We start from the raw sequence: 27,403 nt of genomic DNA, 5'->3' as shown, positions 1-27,403 counted from the left end.
GGTTTGCACCCCTCACATTGGGTTCGGGAGTCTGTAATTGATGAATTTAAAGTCTGTCTTCGTTTTAGAGGAGTTGGTGTATTAGTTCGTGGTCAGCTGCACACCCAGCAGAGGAGCTTAGGGGCGTAGTTTTGGCTTCTCATGGAAACCTTTTCGGTGGTTTCGGTGGTTTCACTGCAGACCCTTTGACATGCCAGAGCAGGAAAACCACATTCCACTTGGGAGATGTCCCGGTAATGGTGCCTGCTGGCTGCAGGGCACAGCTCACTGGGACACTTAGTCGAACTGAACCATCTTTAATGTTTTTAGTTTCACCCGCGCTTTTTCCTGCTACGATGAGTCTGTCAGGGTTGTGGTCGTTGTTGTTGTTGTTTTTTTGGCATTTTTCTCAACAGACATTTTGAGTAGGAAAAGTTAGTTACTAACAACATTAACAATGGCTCCGTTCTATTCAAATGTCCTGAAAATCCAATTCAGCCATCATCCGTCTTGTTAATTACACCTGTGCTTTCGATGTAACAACTCACAAAGTCCGGTGCGAAAGACGGACTATAAATCTGAACGGCTGTAGGTGAAAGGTTCAGGTTTTATTGCATCCGATCCGCGACCAATTAGGCTTCCGAAGGTTAGTCGCGGTCACCTAAGACACCTAACCGCGAGGGTAAAAATCGTAAACAGCATCGTTTGCCGAAGGAGCAGCCACAGTATATTTGAAATATTTCAACAGCAGTGAAGCACAAGGTTGTACACGGGAAGCGGGGGAACTACTTTAAAGGACTGGGCTATAAAATGCTACTGGACTGATTTCCGCTGATTTATTTTTATTTTTATTTTTTATTTATTTTTTTTATTTTTTTTAGCTAGTGGAGTTTTGTGTGACACCCTATAGTCTTGTTAAAAAATAAATAAATAAATAAATAAATAAATAAAGCTGTAAGGTTTAAAGGCTCCGAGCAGTTTAAACTCCACGTACTTGACCTTCACCGGCGGACCAATCCGAAGTCACCGTGCGTTACCGTGGCAACGAGCCGTCGCCGTGGTTGCGCTGACAACGTCTCGTGGGCCAGGTAAGAAAGTTAGTTTTGTTTCTTTCGTTGCTAGTTGGCTGTTTTTTTTGAGGGACTTTGCTCAACTGTAGAAACACCCCGTTTTCTAATTATCTCGGTATCTCAAGCAGTTTTAGGAACAGGCGCTGAACTGCGTCGAGTGTAACGTCTTTGGTTTACTACTGACGGGTTTCAACTTCAGTCATAACAAGGTTAGTGTAGGTTGACTAACCAGCTAACTCTGCTCGTCCCAGGATTAGCAATGTTATTCATTATTGTTATGGAGGATAAATCACGTAAAGTATAATGCGATTTACATAGAAATGGACTTTAAGTCAAAACAAGCCGAATTACCGTGTTTTTGTGAGGTTTGGTAAGATTTTTTTTTGTACATTAACCTTAATCTGCACTAGACAGAGCCATCGAAAAGATCTTACCTGTGTATTATTTCATTATGACTTGCTGAATTTCGTTATAAAACACAAGAAAGTGGAGCAATAAAAGTAAGATTTTTCATTTTTCATAAGATGTCTCGATACCCAGGGATAATATTACATAACATATATTTAGATAACTAGTTATTGAGAAAGCAGTTCTTTGTTTCCACACAGCTTTTCTCAAAACGCTGTTAAGTTCTTCTGCGATTAATTTGATAATTTCCATGTTCAGAGAGCATTATAAGTATTAACCAGTGCATCCAGGTCTAAGATGGTGGTGTTAACTACTTCACAGCTAGGATTATAATCCTTATGAAGACCTTGCTAATTTCATGTACATCTCTATCTAATGTTATAAAGCCGGATCTTGTTTTTGTAGTGTTGCTAATTTACAATGAAGGATGCTTGGTTAACCTATTTGTTTTTTCCTTCCAGAATTTCCACAGTAAAGTCCGAATGTAGATCGACAAGCTAAAGGTTGTGGTATGTAAGCCTACTGACGGTATTCATAGAGAGATTGACAGCATGTTCGCTGCAACTTCAGAGGAAAGATCCCGTAATGTAACTGCTCAGACCTGTGGTAAAGATATTACTAGGTCTGGACCCAAGGTTAAGAAAAAGGCCCGCTCTCCTGAAGTGACTTTACCACCTCTAGGCCCAAAGCCACCTTCTCTCTCAGCAGCCTTTTTGGCCAGGCCCCTGTTCAGCCCTACCCCCATCCTCCAAAATGTCCCCTCTGACAGACCTTTATCAGTGGTGGAACTTCCTCGTCTTATAGCTCAAGTAGGACCTGGGAGAGCCACGGATGACACCAAATGGACAGAAGGACCTCGGCTAACTGCCTCAGCATTAGGGACCGACATCCCTATCAGAACTGCTGCTGAGTTGAAAGCAAAAAGGTACATGGAATAATTCAGGTTGTGGTAATTTATGACATAATTGCAATACCTTTGTCACAATACTTCAGTAAAAAAAAGAGTATGATGAAATATGTAATGATGATGATGGTATGTAATAGGCCTAGCCGTGTCTTTGTAGGCCATTTGATGCAATGTATTCTGGACATATATACAGTATTTTCCAGACTGTTTTATTCCTGTATATTATAGGAAATCTTTCACACAGTATTTTTTTTTTTTCCACTTACAAAAGTGACATAAAGAGCAGACAAATTTAGTTGCCAAGATGTACTGCCCAAACTATGAGTCCATAATGAATTTCTCTGTTGTTTACTCTGTTTTTACTGTGTCAGTCTTACAGAGAGAAATGAATCAATAAAAGTTACAGCATGTAAGGATGAAAAGATTACGACTGCAAAAGATCGGAAAGCTGCCAAACCAAATCAGTTTCCTCTCACTGGTACAGAAATTGTTCAAATGTTTGCCCAGAAAAGACATCTGGCAGAACTGAAGCTTTATTACCTGAAAGAAGTGGATGGGGACACTTACAGGTACCATTTAATACAGATATTTACCATCCCTAAATTTCAGACTTCTGTAGCTCTCCTTGTGTAGTAATTTCATTCTATGGAATACAAACAATTAAACTATGAATACCCATTGATAAGTCCTCCTTTTTTAGACCCTATGACCTACAAGTTGTCCATTCCAGTGAAGCTGGCACTGAGCACTACATCTTCTCCCCTAATTCTGTACTACATGTGACAGAGAGGGGTTATGGTGGACTTGTCAGTCTGGCAGAGTGGTACAGAGAGTCTGTGTTGTGGACAGCTTTGCAGGAAATCCAATTTTTCAGGGACTTCAGACTGCGGAAAGCTTTCACCTGGTAAGTACATACAAGCTGTGCTTTATGTCTTTCTCATTAATTACTTGTAAGTAAATTTTTTGATTTTTTACTTTCACACTTTGCCTGCATGCCTTTTTTTTGGGTGCCAGGTGGCATAGAAATGTGCACAAGATATTTTTTCAGCGCAGGTGTGAGAATCTGCAGAACATGCTGCTTATAGCTGTACCTCAGTTCAGAAGTGCTCTTCATCTGCTCACCAGGTAATTTAGAGCAAACCCCAGTCTTGAATCACAGTTACAACGCCAATGTACTCAACATTCTCAATGATTCTCAACATGCAGACAATACTGTTAATGTAATATTCATTGACTGGCTGTTTTTGATGTAATGCTTAAGGAACTATCAGACTTCTAACCAATGGTTCTGAATTGCTCTAACCATTGGATCTGACCTTTTTAAATTTGAGATTAAATGTAGGACTGATATATAGTTTTAACATTAAATGGTCAGATTATCCAGTGAAAATACTGTTTCTTCTACAGACTAATTGAGGATCTGAAGGAAAAACACTGGCTGCCACAGGAGGACTCTCAAACTTACAAATTGCTGGAATTCAAGAATGTACTGATAGCCAAGAATCAAGAGTGTCTGCAGATTCTGGAGAAGTTATCACAGTATCGCACTGTCATCCTAAATGCGGTACTTCATCGTTTTTTACTAACATAATACAAAAATATAACAAACTCTAACATTTGTAAAGAATATCATTAATAATTGAGCAACTGAGAGCATGGCATTTCTTTTTTCATGAATAAAATTTTGGAGAGTCACAAAGAACGTTTATAGTTTCATCTAAGAAAGAAGCCGTTCCATTTATAGAATCATCTCTAATACTGGTCTTTTATTGCCAGGTGAAAGAGAACAGCTATAAGGCACACCAGGAGCTGCAATTGCACATAGAATATGCTAAAAAGCCAAATAAAAGCTACGAACCCATTTACCTCCATCTGGCTCACCAGCAGGAGCTGAAGAAAGAATTGGCTCGGACTGAAAGTATGTTGCAGAAATTGGGGAACTTTGCTTCTCTCATCAATCAAATGATTGTGCAGAGCCTCGTCACGATCATCAGACAAGATGTTATTTCTTTTCTCAGCAACGTTCTGAAGGTGACAAAAGCTTTTATTTAACTCCATTTATGTTAATGTGTCCGGCTAAAAGAACACACCTTTCTGCTAGAAAAAAATTAATCTTGGTTAAAAACATAATCGCCATGTTATTTTCTTCTTTAAATCACAATATTTTATATAGTGCACCGTTGCAACCTGCTCTTGAGCTATAACCAGGAGAGACATGGATACAAAACCCGAATTACTATGAAGCAACACTGCTCCATAAAATGATGGAGGAAAGATCAGAAAAAGCCACTCCACAAAGCCCTCCATTGATATTTAATTGAATGATTGCTATTGATGTTTTTTGGTTTGTTAGGGAAAGAAATCTCAGCAGTGCGGTCTCTTCCAAACTGAGCTGTGTTTTAGCGCTGGTAGTCAGCTGTCTGTGGACCCACCAATACATCTGTTCCAAGAGGCAGTGAGTGAAGCACTCCTGACTGTTGGCGACTCCATTATTCAGGTAATTTACAAATTTTCACAGTTGCATTTACAGCTATGCCGACATTACATAATATTTTTCAGTTGTGGGTGCTGGGTAGTTTTAAGGTTACTGAAAATGCACATCATATTTTTGACAGTCGGTCCCCATTAGCAGAAAAGGGTTTGCACTAGTAAATGAATGGATTACTAAAGCACATTGAAAGAGCCAAAAACTAAGTATAAATATCTCGAAAAGGTTAATTTGCACAAATCATATTAAATTTGCTCTACAGCATCAATAAGAACATCATTTTCAGTAAACCAACAATTATGTAGGATTAATCTTTGCATTACATTTAATATGTTATGTTTATTACATCTGTTCACTCAGGAAGTTTTGTAATTTTGAGCAGTGATTTGATCGTGAATTTATCTCCATCCTGATAAAACCTTTATTCTCTGATAGATGTGTGACACTTGTGGATTCTTCCTGGAGATCAGCAGCAATGGCTTAAGCTCTGATTTTGCTCAGGATTTAACTCCTGACCTCAGTTGTATTGAACATCCTAGTATTACAGGTATGGCCATTTGCACTGAAGTTGTTGCTGGTCTTTCACAGACCCAAATCTGCAGTATTCATATGAAAACTTTTCTGAACCTGGCCCAACGTTGTCATATCTGTTGCTGTAAGGATCTGTGTGGTCTAAAAACAGGAATGGTTCCAAAATCAGATAATAATAATTTTGTAATTTGATTTATAAACAATTGAAAGACAGATTAAGTATCCCTGTGTTTTAATTCCCAGGCGAGAATAAGAACAGCGAAGGGATTTCTGGTCGCAGGAAGTTTTGCTGCTGGCAATTGCTCAGAGACCTGTCAGCTAACTGGCTGGTGCTGCCAAAGCGAACCCTGCTAACGGTGCAGGGCAACATGGTGCATGGCAACATGGTGCATGGCTGCTACTATCCTCTTTCCAAGACAAAGCTGGAGTGGCAGATCAGCATCAATGACTTTTCAAAACAGGTTGAGAGAGAGCAGGCCAAGATCATGCAGGTAAGACTCATTTTCAAATCCAGTCTTTGGCAATGTTAGTGTTAATCAGTAATCTTGAAAGAATTTGCACACCGGCTCATGTATTTCTAGTAATTATCACTTTTCTCCGGACAGGAAGCTGAACTAGAAATCCAACAGTTGTGTGAGCACTACAAATGGTTGGTGGACATTAATTTGTTCATTAGTCAATGGAGTCGAGCCTCTGTGGAATCCATGAAGGGTCAGCCTGCTTTAAGCTATGAGGAGCACATTAAAATGATGCGCCATTGGGCTGAAAGAATCAACACAATTCCTTCTTCAATCTCTACCTCCAACCAACTGTTCGTAATCCACTGCACCGACACAAAGGAAACTCTAGGTATGTCTGCATTGCATTACAGTAATGATATCTTCTCTCCAGAGTGAATTGAAGACTCAAAGATTCTTATTTAATATCTTTTCTCCAGTCAAATCAGCTTGAAACCAGGAAGACATGTACCCTGGTTTTGTAAAATAGCAAATTACCTGTATGGTCAGTTGATGAATTATGAAATCTATAACTTACTTTCTGGTCTTTATAATAATTGCTCTTATGCTCTTTACCTTTGTTTCTTCAGGGCAACAACTGAGGTTCATTGAGGAGGAGGTGCTAGAGCAGCTAGTTGAGCAGATAAGGCTGCACTCAGAGAGCCTTATATCAGACTTGGAGAGGGCTACAGTTGAACTCAAGACAGAACCGCAAGACTTACATGACCTCTCAAAATATGCTCTTATGGTACAGAAACTACTTAAATTTTACTTGCATGAAAAATAACAAATAAAAATACATAATGTAAAGGAAAATAGATACCGGTTATGCAAAGGAGATCCAAAGAGGACAATAAAAAGATTTCATAAAAAGACAATACCCTAGTTTTCTGTGTTTTACCTTAACAAGGATGAGTGATGGAAAATTCAGATCCTTTGAGACTCCTCTTTTGGTCACACATGCACTTTAATTGAATTATTCATCCCAAAGGCTCTGCCTTGTCAGAGCAAATGTGCTCTGAATTTAGATCCCATTATCCAGGAATGATCAGGTATTACATTGTGCATTAAGGTCTTCAGTGCTAGTGCTAGTTATTTGAAGACGCACAAGTGAATGTACACTCATGTATTCTTTTGTAATTGGCACGACTAAGTACTCCAGTGAACTTTTGTGATGATGAATTGTTAAACACTTGCAAAATGAAGTTTCAATCGAGAGTTAAAGTTTATGGTTCGGTTGTATATCATTTTGTATTTCATTTAGTTGTCACCGAGCTTGCTTATATAGCCTGTAGGCAATAGAATGTTTCCATTAGTCCTCTCAAGCGTTGAACAGTATTTAAGGGTCTAAGTGATGTGAAGCTCACTGAGTACTGTACCTACATAGCTTTTTCATCCTTAAAATCAAGTTTTATAACTATAATCAACAACACTGAGGTGAAATTGTTTTGGCCCTCCATAACATGGGGTGGGAGATATATTTCAGATCCCTTGAAAAACATAATTCACTGAGGCATGATAAAGGGCATGGTAAAATTGATAAAAAGCTAAATTTTTCCTTCTCTCTGCAGGTGAGGGAGTCTGTGAAAATGTTGGCAGACATGCAGAAACGGATGGAGTACATTCACTCTCTCCGGAACACTATTTGCATGAACCATAGAAAGATGACTGAGCAGGAGCAGAGTTTGGAAAAAAAGGTCCGCAGGCATAAAAGTGAAAATTATGTAATTAATAACCACATTTCATAACATCTAAGCTATGGCTTTTTTCTTACACTACAGTGAATGTGCTTCTGGTTGTGATCTATATTTAGATGCTGGGCTTGTGGGATTGCTTTATACCCCTCTTGAGGGAAGGAGACAGCATTGTATGCCAACGTCTTCCTTCAATGGCTAACGCACTGGACACAATGTTCTCATTTTTGGTCTGTGACCTTAAAAATATCGTCTCTAAAGCTACATCTGGACCCTTCCTTGACCCAACCCAAAATGCCAAAGAGATGGTCTCCAAACTGAACAAAATGTGTGCACATGTGCACAGTCTAAATGCAAAACTCGAACAACTTGACAGGAAGAGTCAAGACCTACAAGGTATAAATTCTGGATATAAATCATTTCCAGGCTTAACTTTTAGGCCTTGACGACTTGTAGATTAAAACATGCATGGTAAACAAGACGAAAAGAAAGGAAAAATGAAGCTTAACAGCAAAAAAAAAAAGTAAATTAAATTAAACAAACATGGAACTTTTTCGACAGAACAACCATCGGGGAAAAAAAACTTGTCATGTTATGTGTTTGCAAAAATCCTAATATTATCACAATTTTATGTTTTGTTGCCTCCAATTAGAACATACAATGGATCTGACCATTTTGACACTGGATATTCAGAAGATCAAAGCCTGTAAAGAGCTATGGGAGCTGATAGCTGTGTACTCAACATGGATGGAAGAATGGAAACAGCTGCTTTTCAGTGAGGTAACGTATCAAATGAACCTCCGTGTGCTTATTGACAAGATGATAAAATATGTTTGGCAAAGAGGTAATTATTTGTATGCGTTCATGGTGATGATAAATTTATACCATTTGTCTGAAATTTAGTTGAACTTAAATTTGCTCTCTCTTAATTAATTGCCTTCTTTCATTTCTTTGGAGAAATGAAGTAGAATAATGTAACAACTATAATACTGGCAAGCACAACATATCTCATAATAAATACATGTACAGTATGTATGCAAGCTTTGCACTGCTTTTAAACCATTCTGAGTTATAAAATGAACACTTATTTTGTTGTCCATGTGAATTAAACCGACAAATCTTTTGAAATTTTTTGACAGGTTGTGGTCTCACAAGCTCAGGAGAAAATTGCCAAGTGGAAGGAGCAAGCTCTGTCTCTAACAAGTATCATACCTACCCATGATGCCGTGCTGCAAGAGACTTTAAGAGTCCTGGAAAGCTTAAGTCATCAGCTTGCAGTCATGGCCAAGCTACAGAGCCCAACACTCAGACATAAACACTGGAAAGCTATTTTTGAAGGTCAGACACTGTGCCCATATAGTAAAATATGTATACTCTGTGAACACCAGTATATCTGAAATGATCAAAATACATTCCATATGCCAGGCTTGGGCCTACTGTATGTCCCAGAAAAGAAGGTGACTGTTTCTGAACTGATGTCTCAGCAACTTGAAGTTCAACAGAAACAAATTACTAAGGTAAGAGAAGGAGAGAGGTTACATATTGGGCATGTTATGGCAGTGCTACTGAAATCAGTAGACAAAAGAGGTGGAATAATTTGATGAAAATTTTCTAGCGGAAACAGGTTCAACAAACAGCAAACTGTCCTTGTATGTAATTTTTACAACACTTGATAAATTTCATTTATGGTACCTTTTGCTCTGTCAGATATGCAGGGATGCACAAGCAGAGTACAACATTGAGGAGACCTTCCAAAAGCTTCAGCAAGGATGGAAAGCCAGACTTTTCCATCTGGATAAATTTACTTGCCCTGTTTGGCACCATTGTGAGCTACAACGTGGATTAACAGGGACAGAGAAGCCCACAGGGGACACTGCTTTAAATCTCCAAACTGCCTGTCAACACTCCTGTAATGATGCAAGACTCACCATCATTGGTGAGACTAAAAAAGCTAGGAAATTGTAGTCATTGTAAACATGCTTATTGAATTGCTATTTTTTTCTCTGTTGCTAGGGGTAATGTATAAAAGCAATATTTTGGTTACAAGTTGGTGGGATTTGCCATGTTTTTTTTTCTCATTCAGGTTTGGAAATACACTTTGCTGAGATAGAGAATGATTTGATGACTCTGTCCACCATGCTGAAGTCTCCATACAGTTTTGAGTTCAGATGGCAGTTGGAAGATTGTCTGCAATCACTGCAGTGTCTCGGTAAGCCAGAAATTCAGAAAAAAAAATTAAAAAAGATTTTGCCTCCAGTGCAAAAATAGTTTGAACAGACTTGTAAGAGTTCAAATCATTTGTTTGCTTTTTCTCTCAATATTAATAGAGAAGCTGCTTGATTTATTTGAAAGATACCAGCAACTATGGGCCTTCCTGACAAACATGTTTAAGGAAACATTCTTAAGTGTTCAAAGAGTGGATCTGGTATGTCCCTGTGTCATTACAAATCACATATTTAATTTTTGCAATGCTTTGAAGCAGATACAATTCAGAGCCTTGCTATAAGTTTATATGTCAGACTAATGTTTTTTTTTTTTGTGTGGTATTTCATAGCTGGAGCAGTTCCAACCAGTTGATAAGACATTTAAGGAAATTATGCGCACTATATCAGCCGATCCTCATGTGTGGAACTTTGTTAATTGCAAGAAGACGAATGACAAATTTCATGGCAATAGTCTCTGCCAGATTCTCATTGATGGTCTGTCTACAATGGAAGCTATTTCCAACCAGATGGTGGATCTGCTGGATGCCCAGTGGGAACAGTTTCCAAGACTCTGGTTCTTGAGTGACAGAGAAGTGATACAACTACTCTCCTTTCACCCAACGCCCTTCACACTGCAACCCTTTGTACGGAAATGCTTTAAAGGGGTACACTGGCTTGAGGTGGATAGTGAAATACCATGTAATAAGAGAGATGGAAAGAGCCATTGGGCTACATCTGGAAGCCACAGCCAGGTGAAGGTGCTGGGTGTTTTCGCCCGCATCCAGGAGCACATTACCTTTCTGTCTCCTTTAGAACAAAATCCCAACGCCTTGGTTTGGTTAAGTGTCTTTGAGAAACAATTAAAGCTGACAATGGTACAGCTCATGAAACGATGTGCTATTGTACAAAACCAGCTTCAACCATCCAGTCAAGATTTGGCATGTGACAAGAAAGTTGGAGACATCTTGCTTCACATTGCTAGTAGGAGAAAAAATATACAACCTGTGCTGGATCTGCTGTCTGAATACCCTCTCCAGTGTCTGCTGGTGGCTGAGGAGGCAGTATGGTGCAGTGTTGTTCTACAAGCTTTCCAAGAACCAAACACAGTGAAGCTGAGCAACATAAAGGCATACAACTCTGCAAAACTGAAAAACCTTGGCCGTTCAATAAGGGATGGAATCACAGGGGCTAAAAGTGAATCTCTGGTTTCTAAGTACATGATGATGTGTCTGCGTGCTTTAGTGCAGCTTACAATGAATCAAGCACATCAGCTATCTCAACTCATGGAGGTACAATGTGTGCTGGAGTCATCTTTTGAGTGGCTAAGTTTGATCAAGTATCATATAAAGTCAGAAGATCAGAGTCTGAAAGGCAATGATGATCCAGCATGTTATGTGGATGTTTTGGACCAGCGCCTCCGATATGGCTATGAGTATTTTGGTCCAGAAGACTTGGTGATGGTGCATACTCCCTCCACAGATCGTGCAATATTGGGGATTCTACTTGCTCTGACAAGCTACAGATGTGGGTTTGTGAGTGGACCTTGCATGTCTGGAAAGAAAAAGACTGTGGTCCAGTTAGGAAAAGCACTGGGGCGGCAGGTTGTCATTATACAGTGTTTTCCAAGCATGAGACCTGGTGTTGTTCAGCAGATGCTGTTTGGCGCCCTCCAGACTGGAGCATGGCTTCTGCTGGACTCTGTGGACTTGCTAACACAAGGGATTCTGTCGTCACTGGGACAGCATCTGGAAGACATTCACCAGTCCTTCTGTGGGTTATCAGGAAGTAGGAATCAAAGAGTGAATGACGAGCCAAAAGACAGGACTGCTGATGGGGTCATAGGTTGCACACATATTGTTGATCTTGCAGGGAAAAGCATTTCTGCTAACCTCAACTATGCATGTGTTCTCATCTCATCAAAGGGGTATACATCTGAGGTTCCAGAGAGTCTGCGATGTGCAACGAGACCAGTTGCGTTAACCCATCCAGATTACAGGATCATTACAGAAGTAATGCTGACTTCCATAGGTTTCTCAGAGGCCATGTCTTTGAGTTATCGTCTGGTGTCTCTCATCAGCCTGGCCAAGGATTCCTGCTGTTTGCCTGATTTCATCACTGATGACCAGAGCTGCTTTCTTGTTGTCTTGCAAAAGATCATCTCTGCCTCTGAAATACACTTAAAACAAAGTGTATGGCAACGAGAAATTTCAGACGAGTCTAAAGAATTGGCTGCAGAGAAAACTGATCTCATGTCTTCTCAAAATGTGCCTGCCAGAGTTGTTGAGAAGGATAGTAAAGAATCTGAAAAGCCTTCTAGGTTGTGCTGTTCTCATTTGTCAATTATACAGGGCTTAATGGAGGAAACAGCCATTGTCAAAGCAATTCTTTCTGTCTTATTACCTGTTATTTATGACCACAACAAAGCCTCACAGTTCCACATCATTTTCAAGGACGCATTCCCTATAGCATGCCAGTTTCCTCTTTTCCAACGGTATATTGAGGAAGAAGAAAAGAACCAACTTAGAGATGCAGTTGCAGAAGAATTACAAAGGCAACGTTTTCACTCTGACACAGAAATAATTTGCACCGCTCTTACACTATACCAGACTATGAAATTCTCTCAGGCAGTTCTGCTTATAGGCTCCTCAGGTAGTGGAAAGACAACCTGTTACACTGCTTTAGCTGGAGCACTCAATAGTCTGGCTGCAAAGGCAATGGAATATGTGTTTGAAAATGAAAATATGATTAAAGGAAATGCCCCAAAGGCAGATCGACAGATCTCTGCTTCAATCTGGAACTCCGTTGACATTGTGGTTTTTTTTCCTAATGCCATGTCCAATGATGAGGTATTTGGCTGCTTCTGTGGAAAGAGAGGATGGCAAGATGGAGCTGTTCCAAAGTTGCTGAGAGTTTCAGAACGATGGGAACACACAAGTTGTAAACGGTGCAACAGTAAAAAGAAAAGTGATCAGACGCCAGTAGTGAAATGGCTGGTAATGGATGGGGAGCCATTGGGGCAGCCCGGCTGGTTAGATTACTTAACCACACTGTGTGATCCTGAGGACCCATTTCTCTTCCTTTCATCAGGTGAAACACTTGTGCCATCCCAATCATACTTAAAGCTACTTATGGAGATCACAGACCTCAGTGATGCCAGCCCCTCTGCAGTGACCCGCTGTAGCCTTGTTCATTTCTCAGGAACTGATCTGTGGAGAGCTGTGTGGAAGAGTGAAATGGATGCTCTCGACTGTGAACACAGACTGCATCAAGGGACCTTGACAGTATGGAATCGTCTAGCTGAAGATCTGTTCTCCAGTACTCTTAGTTTGCTTAGGCAGAAGGCTTTAACCTCTGCAATCCATTGTAAAGGAGAATCTTTTAAAAACGCCATGTATGGTTTGCAAGAAGTCATGTCCTTTGTTCGGATCCTACGTGCCCTCCTACAACATTTTGCGAAGGAGGTAGAAAGAGCTGAGGCAATACAACAAAGAAACAAAATAGGTATAACCATTATTTATCAACTTATAACCTTGTGATAGTAGTGAAGTGGTGTTACTTTTATTAAAAATATCACTTGCTCTCCAACCAGATATACCTCTACATGGAACCGACACACTGGGCATAGATGCCAAGAGTAAACGGGAGCTGCTTGTCAGAAACCTTTTTCTGGTGGCTTATGTTTGGGGATTTGGTGGACATCTGCATCCTGTGTAGGAAACTTTTTATGGAACTTTTTTATGTCACAACATTTTGTTATGTTACAGCCTTATGGTAAAATAAAAAAATAAAAAAAATTCCCCCCATCAATCTACACTCAATACCCCATTATGACAAAGTGAAAAAGGAATTTTAGAAATGTTTGCAAATTTATTAAAAAAGTAAAACTGAAAGTCACATTAAAATAAGTATTCTGACCCTTTTCTATGCTCCCATTTGTTTCTGATGTTTCTTCTGTATGGAGTCCACCTGTAGTAAATTCAGTTAATTGGACATGAGCTGGAAAGGCACACACCTGTTTTTATAAGGTCTCACAGCTGACAATGCGTATTAGAGCAAAAACCAAACCATGAGGTCGAAGGAACTGCCTGCAAAGCTCAGAGACAGGATTGTGTCGAGGCACAGATCTGGGGAAGGCTACAAAAAAATTTCTGCTGCATTGAAGGTTCCCAAGAGCAGAGTGGCCTCCATAATTCTTCAATGGAAAAAGTTTGCAATAACTAAGACTCTTCCTAGAGCTGGCTGCCTGGCCAAACTGAGCAATTGGGGGAGAAGGGCCCTAGTAAGAGAGGTGACCAATGACATGAAGGTCACTCTGGCTGAGCTCCAGAATCTCTGGAGCTCAGCCACAGCTGCTTCTGAAAGTTTCTGCCAATTCCACTACAACAATTCTTCCACTGAAGAATTGTGGAGACCACTTTGCTCATGGTTTCATAGAAAGGGGTCTGAATACTTATGTCAATATGTTATTTCAGTTTTTCCTTTTTAATACATTTTCAAACATTTCTAAAATTCTGTTTTCACTTTGGCATTATAGGGTATTGAGTGTAGATTGATGGGGGGAAAAAATATTTTTTTTTGATTTGAGCATAAGGCTGCAACATAGCAAAATAGAAGGGGTTTGAATACTTTAAGAATGCACTGTACTCTTTATTTGCACAAATATTCAAGATATGTATAGACTTGGTATTAAAATATGTAATCACTTAGATTTTTTTAAAAATTTTTTTACAGAAAGTCTCCATGATGAATTTCAGTAACCAATGTTATTCATATGTTTTCATTTACTTCAGCCACTGGCCACAGTTTGAGTTGCTAGTCCGCCAAGTGCTGTTCACTTGCCGGTACAAAATTGTGGTTCCTGACGAAGAGAGTGTGTTTGAACACTTTTTTAGCATCAGCACTAAGATGTACCCCAAGAACACACCGTTGACAAATTCCATCATTCCCAAGGTTTGTCTTGAACACTGTCTATTGTGGTGAAATGAATAAATATGGTATCATTAAATATGAATATTTTAACTTACAAGTGTCTTAAATGTATGTACATAGTATGGGAAATACACCTATCTACTGAACATCATGTTGGAGGCAAACCAGCCAGTGTTGCTCGCAGGAGAGCCCGGTTCTGGAAAAACCAGCCTGTGCCAAACTTTGCTGAGTTTTGACAAGCCTCACATTAGCCTACCAGCCAGTCCACTCCTGAGCTCCAGAGACCTACGCACTATACTAAATAACATAAGCTGCCACAAGTGCTGTAAAGATACTGTGGGTGCTGTGACAAAACAGCCGAGACTGCTTCTGTTTGTGGATGATTTGCATGAAGCCCCCGGTGGTGAGTAAGAAAGTGTACCTCCTAGGACCTAATATGAATAAATTTGATAAGATTAATATTTCTATTGTTCCTGTTGACAGATGCCTATGGGAAGACATCGACTGCTCTAGAATCACTACGACAGAGTATTTCAAAGGGAGAGATTCTAACATTTGATTCCTACCACTTCAAGTTATTGAGTTCTGGAAGCATCAGCTACATGGCTACCTGTTGTGTCTCTGGATTGGGCAATCACCAGAGTAATGTGATATCCTCCCGGCTCTCACGCCTGTTCTCCATCTTTGTTCTCCCTAGCCTATCTATAGACGTTATATTGTCTATCCATTCTCCTAGGCTACAGGTCTGGCTCAAAGAAATGCCACTTAACCAGAGCAGTGAGGAAATGTCATGTTGTATCATCACTGCCACTGAAAATCTGTATCACGCTGTATGTGACAATTTCCAGCCTACTGTGCAGAGGCCCTATTTCATATTCTCCCATCATGATCTGCAGAAGGTGTTTCAGGGGATGTACCTGTGGCGGCCTACCATCCCAAACACAGGGACAATGCAGAAAAAGGTGTCTGCACTACCAGGCTTTCTGCCAGTCCTGCCAGAGCCTGCAGCATCAGTTCTTAACATAGCACATCTCTGGATGCATGAGTGCATGCGTACTTTTAGCGATAGGTTATGCTCAGAGGATGAAAGCAAAACTCTTGTGTCACTCATAGCCAAAGTTGCAACAGCACACTATGGAATTAGATTGGCTGATAGTAAAAATGTCCCAACCACTGTCAAAAGCCTTGCTATTCACACACTACCCACGGACACAGCAGGCACCTGTAAGCAAATAGGTCAGAGTCCAGATACACTAAGTCTGCCACAAGAGCCGAAATCAGCCGGCCCGTCAGACCTGAAGAAAGACTATACATTGACTGAATCTTCCCTTCTGTCTGAAAATAATTGTTCAGAAGAGGCAAGCCTAAAAACTCACCCTCTACGGCGCCAGATTCTTCAGCATATGGAGAGTATAATATCTAGGCTTGTATATGCTCCTGAGCTTTTAGAGGCCTTGAGTTCAATGGATCAGCAAAAGAATTTCAAGTGTAGCTCTTGTTACAAGGAGCAGGACCTTGATGCGCTACTGCAGAAGCTTCCTACTCTCATGGACAGAAAAGAAGATCACATAGAACATGAAACTGATAATTTATACAACATTACATCCAAATACATTGTACACAGAAAGAGAATGAGTCAGCTGTTACATATCCTCAGGGCTTTGCTCATACCTGGTGGTCATGGAGTACTGATTGGCTCAGACAGAGGCACAGGCCGTAAAACCACTGTGCGTTTAGCCGCCTACCTTACAGGTTACCACTTGATGGAGGTACATTCTGGTAATGAGAACAAGTTGCATGAAATCCTAAAAAAGGCTGGAAATCGAACTAGAGTGGATGGAGGTGACGTTATCATACTGGTTCATGAAGAAATCAGTAAGAATGTTAGGGAAGAACTATTGGTGGCAATGGCCCATAGAACCTACCCAGCGCTCTACACAGAAGAGGAGCTGAGGAACCTTGTTTCCAGAGTGACGGCTGTGAGCAACTCAAGAAAATATCTAATGGACAGTTGGATGTTTGATAAGTAAGAGGAAATACCCAATTGATCTTTTAATTGTCATCTAAGAACTGGTAGTTTTTGCCACTCAACCCCATCAAACTCTCTTATTGAAGACTTGGACCTAGAAGTACATATATTCAGTATTTAGTGTCCATTTGGAATTTAGTGACTGAAACTTGTGATGTGGGCATTCATCAGCATTCATAACATTCATTTATACTGTGGTATTACTGTTAGTATTTTAACGGTGACGTAAAATCATTCAACAGAATGGGCTTACAGGAAAATTGTCTAACTACTTACAGTAAATACTAGGAAAAGATGATGTGTGTATATTGTAAATCATATTCAGTCTATTTCTTTTAACAAAGGTACTTGAGCCAAGTCCACAGAAATGTCCATGTGTTCCTTCTGATGTCTTGCAACGTGTCAGACACAAGCAAAATGCCTGCCAACAATGGAACCTATTGTACGAATGTAAGTGTTTTCTTTGAATTACTCTGCTAGTCACTGAAGCTTTGTGCCTGTATTCCACAACAATACATGACCTATACTTTTCAGACCACAATCATAAAGACAAACAAACAAAAACAGAAAAGTACACCTCATTTTAAAGTAATATTTCCAAGCAAGATGTCATCATGTCATGAAAAATAAATTTTACAACTAAGCCAGCAAGCATTAAGGTGGGGAAATCAGCTGTGGGACAATCATTGAACGCAGAAACCTTTACTGCGGCACAGAACCCTCTCTACCCAAACTGTCACAGCACAGTTGAATCAGTGAGCCCCACATTTCCGATTGTAGCCCTTGTTGTTGATTATACATTGTCTTGCATACAAAATTCAGGTTGCACCATTACATTTCTGATTTACTTTTAAATAGTAGGCCTAAAGGGATGACATTTTACTTTTTATGATCCAGGATCAGATGAAGAAGGCCCTGAGCCTCAGCTGCTGCATTGATGTGTATCAGCTGTGGTCCAGCCAGTCATTAGTAGAAGTTGCTGTCCAGTACCTGAAAACCAGTCCCCACAAAAGTGAGTCAGACCACAAATGTTAGTCCATGCTTGCTTCATTTTTACCACTTTTTACTGGCATTGTTATTTTTACTCTGTGCCAAAACATTTCCTTTTCCCTTTTGTTTTAATTCAGTGAAGAGCGAAGGCTCAGAGGCCAGCCTGTCTGTGGCTATGGCAGGAATCCATCAGTCTGCATGTCAGTATGCTTCTGTCCTTCTAAGAGCCCGGCCTTTCAGCCCTCGGTCTTACATGGAGTTCATTGCCCACTTTGGTTACCTCTGTAACCACCTGCATAAACAATGGCAGGGCCAAGCCACCCGGTAATGAGGCTTACACTGGTAGTTGAGAAGAATTTTTCCCTGTTTTTCTCCCAGTGTCTCCAGTATTTAATGTGCTGCTGTGCTCATCAGTACATTTGTGATGACACTACTGTGACCTAGCTTTATCTGAAGAAGTGACCCCACACTGTACCTATGAGTCACAAAAAAATATAAGATACACTGTAAATTATCATGCAGTTCAACACAGCTGCACTGCAAACTACATCATGCACAATATCTGACACAGCTGCAACAAAAATTAAACATAGTAACTTTCACAAAGATATCATTTGTTGCAGGTCTGTTTAATTAGATTGCAGTAGACTGTACAGGTCTAAGTGATCTTTTCTTGACACTTTTAAAATAAAACAAAAAAATACACATGCTAGTCTACATAACTATTTTATTTTTTCAGAGTTGCCTCTGTTCTGTCTCATATGGATGTCTTGAACAACACAGCTTTGCAGTACAAACAACACTTAAAAAGACTGATAGAGGAGGTTGCTGAGACACAGCAGGTATTGTAGAGCAATTCCACATATGCAGTTCAAGTGAGATCAATATTCTTTATACGGTTGCAGCAGTATTGACTGCCGCAATTTCTGTATTACAACAGGGTTATTTGTCATCACAGTCAAATGATTCAAACAACTTTGGAAATGATATATTCAGTGCACTTCAGAGGCTTTTGTGTGCTGAAGAACATACTATACATCAGGGAGTGTTTGTTAATTTTAAACTGACAAACTCCTAAACAGTAATATTTATTTTTGTTTGCTTATCATTTTTTAAGGAAGAGATTATATTAAAGTAACCCTACACATGTACCTCAATTAATATTTCAATTTTGATTTTCAATAATTACCTTATAACGCAATATTTTCCTGTGGAAAATAAAAATTTAGATATCTTCATTAATGTTATTTTACCTTCCTCTATGTCCTGCAGCATGAGAAAGTGCTCCTCAGAGCTGTAGCTGACCAGAAAAGCCTGCTTGAAGAAGTTCAGGAGAAATGTGTGGTAGCGGAGAGCAGGCTGTCTCACCTGGAAGAGCAGATTAATCACACTCAGGAACAGGTTAACAGATTTCCTGTTTTATTCAAATCTACATCCAAAATCATATAAATATGTAACATATACTTACAAGTCCAACACGTTTGTGAACAGATCACTTTTTAAAAGTCCCCAATTTGCTTTTTCATCGTGCCATCTGAGGCTGTTTAGATATTGGGTGGTGAGATCCCTTAGAACAATTTGGAACATTTAATAGAAGTGTCACAGCAGATGAACTTAATGTTTCAAATCTTTTTTCCAGGTGAGACCTGTGTTCCTGTCAGGCCTCAAAATTCTCAAGTGTCTGAATCCATCTGACCTGGAGGAGGTGCGCCACTACAGAGATCCACCTGATGGAGTGGTGAAAATCATGGATGCTATCTGTGTGCTGTTTAATCGTCCACCAGGCTGGGAGAGTGCTAAACAGCTTCTTGGACAATCCAACTTTTTCCAGGTGTGTGGAAAAATGTATTTAATTTTATTTATTATTATGTATTTATTTTGGAGCAAACTTTTTCTGACAGCGTATTAAACATAATACTGTAATGCTACATGCAACTACAAGGTACTGAATAGAGTCATCATTCCAATTTGTGTACTGTAAGCAGTTGCTTAGGCATTGTAACATTGAATTTGTTGTAAATTAAATGACTGTTTTGGGGTTGCTCTTTTGCTAATGTATCTCCCTTCACCAGGAGCTGGAATTTTTTGACTGGTACCGCCTGACAAATGAACAGCTGCAGCAGCTTGGCCAGATAGTTAACAGTCCCCAGTTTGTGCCAGAGTCTGTGCGAGAGGTGAGCAAGGCCTGTGAGTCCCTGTGTCGATGGGTCCAGGCTCTATATGAGTGCTGCTGTATGCAACAACGACTGCTGGTCAAGCAGCAATTGGAGGTGCTGGCCAAAGAGGCGCAGGGTCAAGTGCACGTGGCCAAGCAGCGCAAGGAGGATGCATACCATCGTCTAGAGGATGTTAAGCTTCAGCTTAAGTTTGTACAAAAGGACCTGGAGGAGCAACTGCTGGAGCTGCACAAAGCTGAAGTCATAGAAACAGAAGCTACTAGAGTTGTTGGGCAGTTAGAGGCACATGTCAGAGACTGGAGGGCTGCTGCTCAGGTAACAGAATTCGCAAGTATACTGTACATGTCGCTTAAACATGCCACTTATTTTCATACTTTTTAAAATATTTTTTAGTTGAAAGATTATGAATTTTTCCATTTTCCCTTCAGGAGGCAGAGCTACATAACCAAAACTTACAAGGAGATGCCCTTGTCCTGGCTGCAATCATAGCCTACTTAGGCCCCTTTGCACCTGATATACGCACAGAACTACTGAGAAAGTGGAGAGAGCTATGTCAGATAGGAAGCATTAACGTGAACCCAAAGGATCCTAGAACCTCCCTGTTTACACAGTCAGACCCTGCACCTCCTTGCATCCCTCTCGGTTTCCCCATCCCTGTGTCTGAGAGGCTGCAGACGCCTCTGGGTCGGGCATTGGGTATGAATGAGTGGCAGCTCAAGGACACTGTATCTGACAGACTGGTGGTTCAGCTGCTGCTGTGGGGCTACAGAAGTGCCCGGGTTCAGCGCTGGCCTCTACTGGCAGACGTCCAGCAACATCTAGAGATAAGCTCTCAGAGCTGGCTCATCCCAGGTAGGTCTGTGGATTAACAAAACATCAGTGCTAGGATTTGGCCATTTGCTGCATCCTGTGTCATCCAAATTGTAGTTTGCGGCAGCACTAGCAGTTGAAGTCCATAGGTTCTCTATAGATTAGGCTCTGAATTGTAATTTGTATAGAAAAAATTCAAACCAGTACATCATAAGTGTCTGCTCTGCAGGGGAGAGTGCCAAGCTTGAGACGGAGATGGAGTGTGAGATGGTGGTTTGTGCCGATGATCCAGAGCTGCTGGACAAGCTGGACCAGGCTGCTGAAAAAGGTGAATTAGTGGATTATACATAAAAGAAAACAATTTAAATATTTTTCTGATATTTGGTTAAACATGACGTAATAGTTATTTTGGTGCCCAATTTTGTGTAATTTCAAATATACAGTTTTTTTTTTCACCCTTAACTCAATCTAAACATTTTGTTTTGCAGGTTTGAGAGTCCTGGTAACTCGTGTGGAACGTGCAATCCCCAGTCCTCAGTTTCTGGCCATATTGGCCCCCCCTGCTGGATGTTGCCTTCCAGGGTTAAAGCAACACGTTCAGCCGAACCACCCTGAGTTTTGCCTTTTCCTCAGCACCAGTCTGCCTGTCCGACTGCTTAGCAGTGGTAAGAATGATTTGCAGATTCAATGTAACGAGGGGTAGTCTCCGTTAAAGTTGTGTGACCTGGAATATGGCAAAAGAATTAAAGGATACATCCAGGGAAGATGAATGAAGATTTTGACTTTAGAGAGTTTTTACAGTTGTTTTGTAGTAATTCAACAAGGGTTTTTTAGTTTTTAACTTTTTAAACATTTTATCCTTATTTTTGTAATGGTATTTTGTGACTGTGATATGTTTTTTTTCCTGGTTAGACTTTATTTTGATGTTTCTGTGTTGGAGGTGCAGCATCCTTTGGAGGCTGGCCATCTATGTGTCTAGTTCTCATTGGATAGCTGATAAAGAGCCTTCTTATAGAGTGTATATATAGGCTGTGTTTTTAACACATTCTCTTAATCACCCTGATGAAGGCTCTGCACCAAAACGTGTTGGTGAAATGATACATTTTCTTCCAATTAGTCTGCTAGTGTTGCTGAGTTTTTTTTGTTTTTTTTAAATTCATTAATCAGCCCACTTACAATAAATGTACTGGATTTTTTCTTGGTAATTGCCCAAAGTTGGAATTGATACACAAATAAACTAATAACTTTTTGCAGAGCATAATGACACACACAGTTGAAAGACAGGATACTGCTCTACATTTTTTATACTACTGTGAACATAAAGAGCCTAGAGCCTAGCATGGGATACCTAAAAATAGTAATGACCTGGACACTATGGACATTTTGGATATGAGCTCTTTTAACCCTTCTGAAAGTAGTGACTATGTATTCTTGCTCTTGTTCCTTAGAGATCCATCCATCCATCTTGGCTCTGGTACATGTACTTGACCTTTCTCTGAGCTCAGAGGAGATCCAGGAGCTGATGCTGACACAGCTGCTGCAATCTGAGTCTAAAGAGCTGCTGATTCAACACCTACGGCTCCTGAATGACAAGCAGCTGCTGCAGGAGAAACTGGTCACAGAAGAGGTGACCAGACCACCATTTACAAACACTGTTTCATCCAAATGCTTTCTGCAGGTTGTCTATTGACCTGGCTGATGTCTGTCACTCAAACTATTATCAGTTAATCATTTTCCAGACTTCAATCTCGTAATGTATATTGTTACCTTACCTTTAAATCAAAGTAAAGCAGGGTGCAGTTCTTTTATGCAAAACCTGACTTGATAGATGATAATGTAATTATCTGCTATTGTTTGTAGCTGCGGCGCATGAGTTGACTGTACACAATCTTGTCTTAGGATGCTCTGATGGACTACATCCTGCAGTCTAACCCCTCACTGCTGCAGGACTGTGATTTTCACCCCCACATGGCTTTTTGCCAAGAAGCAACAAAGAAACTGCAGGCTGAGATCCAGCGGCTGAGTGAGGAGCTGGAGTACCACGAGGCTCTAGTGGCTACCGCCCGACAATTAGTGAGGCTGGCTGCTGCCCTCTACCAGGCTCTGCAGGAGGTATCCCGTCTTTCCCCTGCCTACTACTTCTCACTACGTGGCTTCATCACAGTCATGCAAGAGGCCTTCATTGTGAAGGGCAGGCCATTAGTGTCAAATACCATTGGGAAAGTGCCAGGGGACATAATACCAGAGATTACTAACAAGATGGTTGCCCAGCTGCTGGTCCAGTACAGGCCTTGTCTCTTCAAGAGGCATGTCGCTGTTCTGAAGCTGCTGGTGTCTGTGGCTCTGCTCCAACACAACCAGCTCTGCTCTGAGGGTGAGAGGGTGGCCTTCCTCAGGGGTCTTCAAGACATAGAACATCCTGTCTTTAAAGTTAAACCCTGGCTCCCTTCTCAGACTGCCTCACAGTCCACCACTTCTCTGCCCAGCTGGATACCCACTCATATCCATCCAGAGCTCCTCTGCTTGGAGAAGATAAGTGCCTTCAGAGGGCTGATTTCCTCTCTTTCCACTTCCCCCATACAGTGGCAGGAGTACCTGCACTTCCCTTCCTCCACTGTGACAGGGGCTGTCCCCTGTCGCTCTCACTCCCATCTGTCCCTGGTACAGCGGGCTCTCCTCTGGAAAACCATGCTACCCAACTCCCTCGAGGGACTAGCTGATGCGATAACTGCCTGCCACCTCTGCATGCCTGGAAAGACCGTGGGGTCTGAGGCCCCTCACGCTGGGAACCCAGAGTCCCTCTCACGATACGTTGTCAAACATGAAGGACCCATTATTCTTGCGTTACCCAATCCAAGAGGAGATAACTGGACAACTATTCAGCCTCTTCACTTAATAAACAAATTGGCAGACTGTGTGGCAGAAACAAAGGAGGTAACACACACACTGTTTTATTTTGTTTTAAGTTAAAAGATTTAACCAATGAACATCAGTGCAGTGCTTGATGTTTTTCTTAACAAATATGTTTTAGGTTCAGGTGAAAGTCATTTCTTTTGGCGCTCTGTGTGACAGAGGTGTCATCCTCTCAGCACTGGACAGGGCAGTTAATGATGGCCACTGGTTGGTTTTTAACAACTGCCACCTGTTGGAACAATGGGATGAGAAAGTAGTGGCTTCTCTCGGTCAGTTGATCTCTTTCAAAGGTAGGTGGTCCATCAAGAGTCAATTCATATTGCATTTGTATCATTCATAATCAGAAACAAATGCTTACAACCCAAGTTACAACCCAGTCTTTCTGTTTATGTATTTATGTTTGCCTGCTTGCCTGCCTGCCTACCTATTGCACAGAGGAAAGATGCCTGATTCACCCGTGCTTCCGATTGTGGTTTATAACTCAAGAATATGCATTACGCCACATACCAGGTAGATCTATTTTATGCGCATTACTGCTCTGTCCAAGTTTATCTTTCAAGACACCAAAGCTGCAGTTTAAAGGATTAGCTAGTCTTTCTTTTTCGCTACCACCACCACATGGTACTAAGCTAGAAATATTGTTCAAAATAGAGTATCAGTCTAATCCTTTACCTTCCACAAACAAAATTCACTCAGGGCATTGGTTTGCAGTCAGACCATAAAATATATCCATGTTTCTCTATTAATGCAATCTCCCAGTCAGGATTTTTTTTCTCTCGATACTGAAATGTGAAGTTGTTTATTTTGTGATTTTAATCCATTGATTCGTTTAAAAATGTCCTTCGATTAAAAACAGTCACTTCTGTTTGTCCTTGTGTTGGTCAGGTTATTTTAATGATTATAATTATAATGATGGTTATTATTTTTATTATTAAACAGCGGTAGTGCAAATGTGTGCCCTGCCTCTGGTCTGTGACTCTCCGTTGGATCTTAAGGAGGAGCTGAGTTGCTCCTTGCAACAGGTGGTGTCCATCATACAGTGTCAGTCGGTGTTGGGTGTGACAGCAGACAACATGGAGTTCCTCCTCCGCTGTGCCACCTTCCACTCTGTGTTACTGCAGAGACAGACCTATAAATACTTAGGCCAGGGGAGAATCTACAACTGGTGAGGAAATTGGCACACATACTGGAAAACATCTGTATATTTTCCTGTCATATCCATTTAGAGTGGTTGTGTCATGATGGATAGAGTTTATGCTTGTGCGTGTGGATTGTTTTTGTTTCAAAGGAGTCAGGAAGACCTCCTGGGTTTGGTGGACGCACACAATCGCATTGCCAATCTCTGCCATGACAAGGCTAAAGCTTTGCAGTATATAGCAGGTGAGGCAGAATTAACAGGTAAAACTGTCCCTCTAGTTCAGTCACTGTATTTGTTAACCTTTTTGTACTTTTCATTCATAGTCAACCTAGTGCATGGTGGCCATGTGCTAGACTCTGCAGATTTGGAGGTGGTGGAAAGTGTTGCAAAGACCTGCCTCGGCAAAGTGTCACCTCTGTGGGGCAGTGGACTACACAGCCTCTCAAATATTATCAGCAATCCTGGCCAATTCGGTAACCAGACAACTTTCTGATACTACTGCATTTTGCGTAGTATACACCTTACAAACTAATTGATGAGAGAATGAACTGGAGAGGAAATGGATCATGCTAAGATTTTTTCGTTTAACCTTGCATTTTAAACATTTAATTGAAGCCTTTATGTAGATCAAGTTACATGAGGCTAAATTTCTAAATCAACATTACAAACAAGTAGCAAGGAGAAGCAGTAGAGCAGTGGGTGTTTCTGTTCGTTAGATATTCTCTGTAAGTACAATGTATTAATTGTGGCTATTTTTCATGTCCTCAGATTTGTCAGGACTGCTGCAGATTTTGGAGCAGGGTCAGGATTCAAAAAACATCAATGAGTCCCTCGTGCTGGGCTTTAGTGCAGATGTGGCAGCTGAGATAATCAAGACCAATAGCCACGATTTGAACATACTACTGCAGGCCTCCCAGACTCCTCTAGGAACAGTGAGGAGTCTCCACAATCAGCTAAACCAGCCCTCCATACTGCCAGCCTACAGCCACGCTAGAGACAGACTGCAGGCTCTGAGGAGTTACCTTGCAAGCAAGAACGAGAGCAGACTTACAAATGCAGTAGCTATGTCTCACCGTTCCCTGTGTGACTTCCTCCAGGCTGAGTGGGAAGATCTCATTGATTTGGTGTCCTCGCTCCTCTCGCAGCTCCAACAGCCTGTTCAATACAGCACACTGACCTTTGCTTCCCTCCTCAAGCTCACTGACTTGTCTCACTTGGAGAGGAGGGCAGAGTTGCTCAGGGCTTATCTCTGGCATTATAACATTTCAGATCCACCTGGTGCATACCGACTATCTGCTTTCAGAAATGTCAGAGGCTTTCTGGTGGCATTGATGAGAGAGGCTGCTCAAGTAAATCGCAAATATATCAGTGATATAAAACTGCATTTTCAGGTAAATCATGAAATCATAGTAAAATAGTCTTTCAATTTTGGAACCCAGTGGGTGAAAATAGTTAATCTACTATTACTCTAAACTTGTGCAGGTGTTGCACGATAAATACTTATAGATTTTTTTTGTCCTTACAGGTTCTGAGTGATAGCACATACCCAGCCTCACTTCCCCTAAATGCTGTGTATATTTGTGGCCTGGAGCTTAGAGGGGCATCGTGGGATACACAGCTAGGAGCCCTACAGGACACAGTCTCCCTGCAGCCATGCTCACTACCCCTTGTTTGTGTCAAGGCTCAAGTCAGGAGCACAAATACTGCCCGACATCCCTTCCCTTGTAAAAGTTCATATGTAATGGACGCCAGTAATGTTCAAGCCTCAGATGCTTCTCCATCAACTGCCTCTCAGTTACCAGTCTACCACTGCCCACTCTATCTAGATGAAGAGCGGGAGACAGGAGACTGGGGGCTGGCAGATGTTAACATTATCACTAAGGTTCCCCTTCATGCCAGGCTAAATCCTGTGTTGTGTAGTTTGAGAAGGGTAAGGCTAGTGAGTATGCTCTGACTAAACCAACCTGGATTTATCTGCTGTGATGCACCTAACTGATGTTAAAATGCACTGATGCAGTAGCACTTGAGAAAGCTTGTATATATCATTAGGACTAAAGCTCATATGAATTTATGTGAATCCTCAAATGAATTTACAGTTACTGTATAATGTCTGTTTATACATTATGTTTTGTAATGCTTTGAATTTTGTTTTTCATTAAAATTGTTATCCAATGTCATGTAGGCGGTTTGTAGCATTTTGTCTAATCCAGCTGGATCTCACAAAGCCCAAAAGACTGGAGTTCCTATTTGAACAAAATGTGTCTTAATTTATCGAGAGGCTTTTCAAATGTGATATCAGCGCAGATTAAAAAGAAACTTAAACATGTATGTTTAAGCACTGACAAAGAAAGCAAATACACCAAAAACCCTCAACTAAATCTACAGCTAGAAAGCCTTTCAACAGGCTAGTTTCCTCAGGCCTGGGGTGTGCAGCATATTGGTGTTAGCATAGTGACATTAATTTTATTGTATTATTGTAATTGTTGATTTACAAAAATATATATATATTCATATTATATATATATATATATATATATATATATATATATATATATATATATATTTCAGGTTTACAGAGCTTGTAAACAATACAACAAATGGCAGGTTTTTTTATTGGATATTTACAGCAGGAGGTGTGT

The 27,403-nt window shown here is 40.7% G+C and overlaps 2 protein-coding genes across 8 annotated transcripts in view; both read left to right on the top strand.

Annotated features, from left to right (window-relative positions):
* LOC120800489 (extracellular serine/threonine protein kinase FAM20C-like) overlaps nt 1–27,403 on the top strand; it is a 35,551-nt gene that overhangs the window by 6,603 nt on the left and 1,545 nt on the right. The gene's annotated exons all lie outside the window — the stretch shown is intronic.
* On the top strand, nt 67–27,205 carry LOC120800488 (dynein heavy chain domain-containing protein 1). 3 transcript variants are annotated; one of them, XM_040146621.1, is made up of 43 exons: nt 67–1,258; nt 1,919–2,382; nt 2,736–2,933; nt 3,065–3,268; nt 3,379–3,489; nt 3,772–3,928; nt 4,141–4,395; nt 4,718–4,861; nt 5,288–5,399; nt 5,627–5,874; nt 5,989–6,232; nt 6,471–6,628; nt 7,452–7,577; nt 7,694–7,970; nt 8,227–8,354; nt 8,714–8,912; nt 9,000–9,091; nt 9,282–9,510; nt 9,658–9,783; nt 9,902–9,999; nt 10,129–13,279; nt 13,368–13,488; nt 14,569–14,728; nt 14,828–15,110; nt 15,191–16,733; nt 17,081–17,186; nt 17,634–17,748; nt 17,864–18,050; nt 18,466–18,568; nt 18,999–19,127; nt 19,366–19,557; nt 19,799–20,218; nt 20,332–20,755; nt 20,943–21,041; nt 21,202–21,378; nt 22,162–22,340; nt 22,613–23,647; nt 23,745–23,916; nt 24,062–24,136; nt 24,566–24,791; nt 24,915–25,237; nt 25,533–26,155; nt 26,290–27,205. In XM_040146621.1, exons 2-43 carry the CDS (start codon nt 2,009–2,011, stop codon nt 26,716–26,718), a joined length of 13,752 nt encoding a protein of 4,583 aa, XP_040002555.1. In that variant the 5' UTR covers nt 67–1,258; nt 1,919–2,008; the 3' UTR covers nt 26,719–27,205. The 3 variants fall into 3 exon arrangements, with proteins under 3 accessions (XP_040002555.1, XP_040002556.1, XP_040002557.1); XM_040146622.1 differs by having other exon boundaries at nt 67–2,382; nt 24,915–25,006; nt 25,088–25,237; XM_040146623.1 differs by lacking the exons at nt 67–1,258; nt 1,919–2,382 and having other exon boundaries at nt 2,829–2,933; nt 3,151–3,268.

The sequence above is a fragment of the Xiphias gladius genome, chromosome 15 (assembly GCF_016859285.1).
Source record: "Xiphias gladius isolate SHS-SW01 ecotype Sanya breed wild chromosome 15, ASM1685928v1, whole genome shotgun sequence".
Taxonomy (NCBI): Eukaryota; Metazoa; Chordata; class Actinopteri; order Istiophoriformes; family Xiphiidae; genus Xiphias; species Xiphias gladius.
Note: the sequence above shows the minus strand (reverse complement) of the source record. Positions and strands in the feature narration are given on the sequence as shown.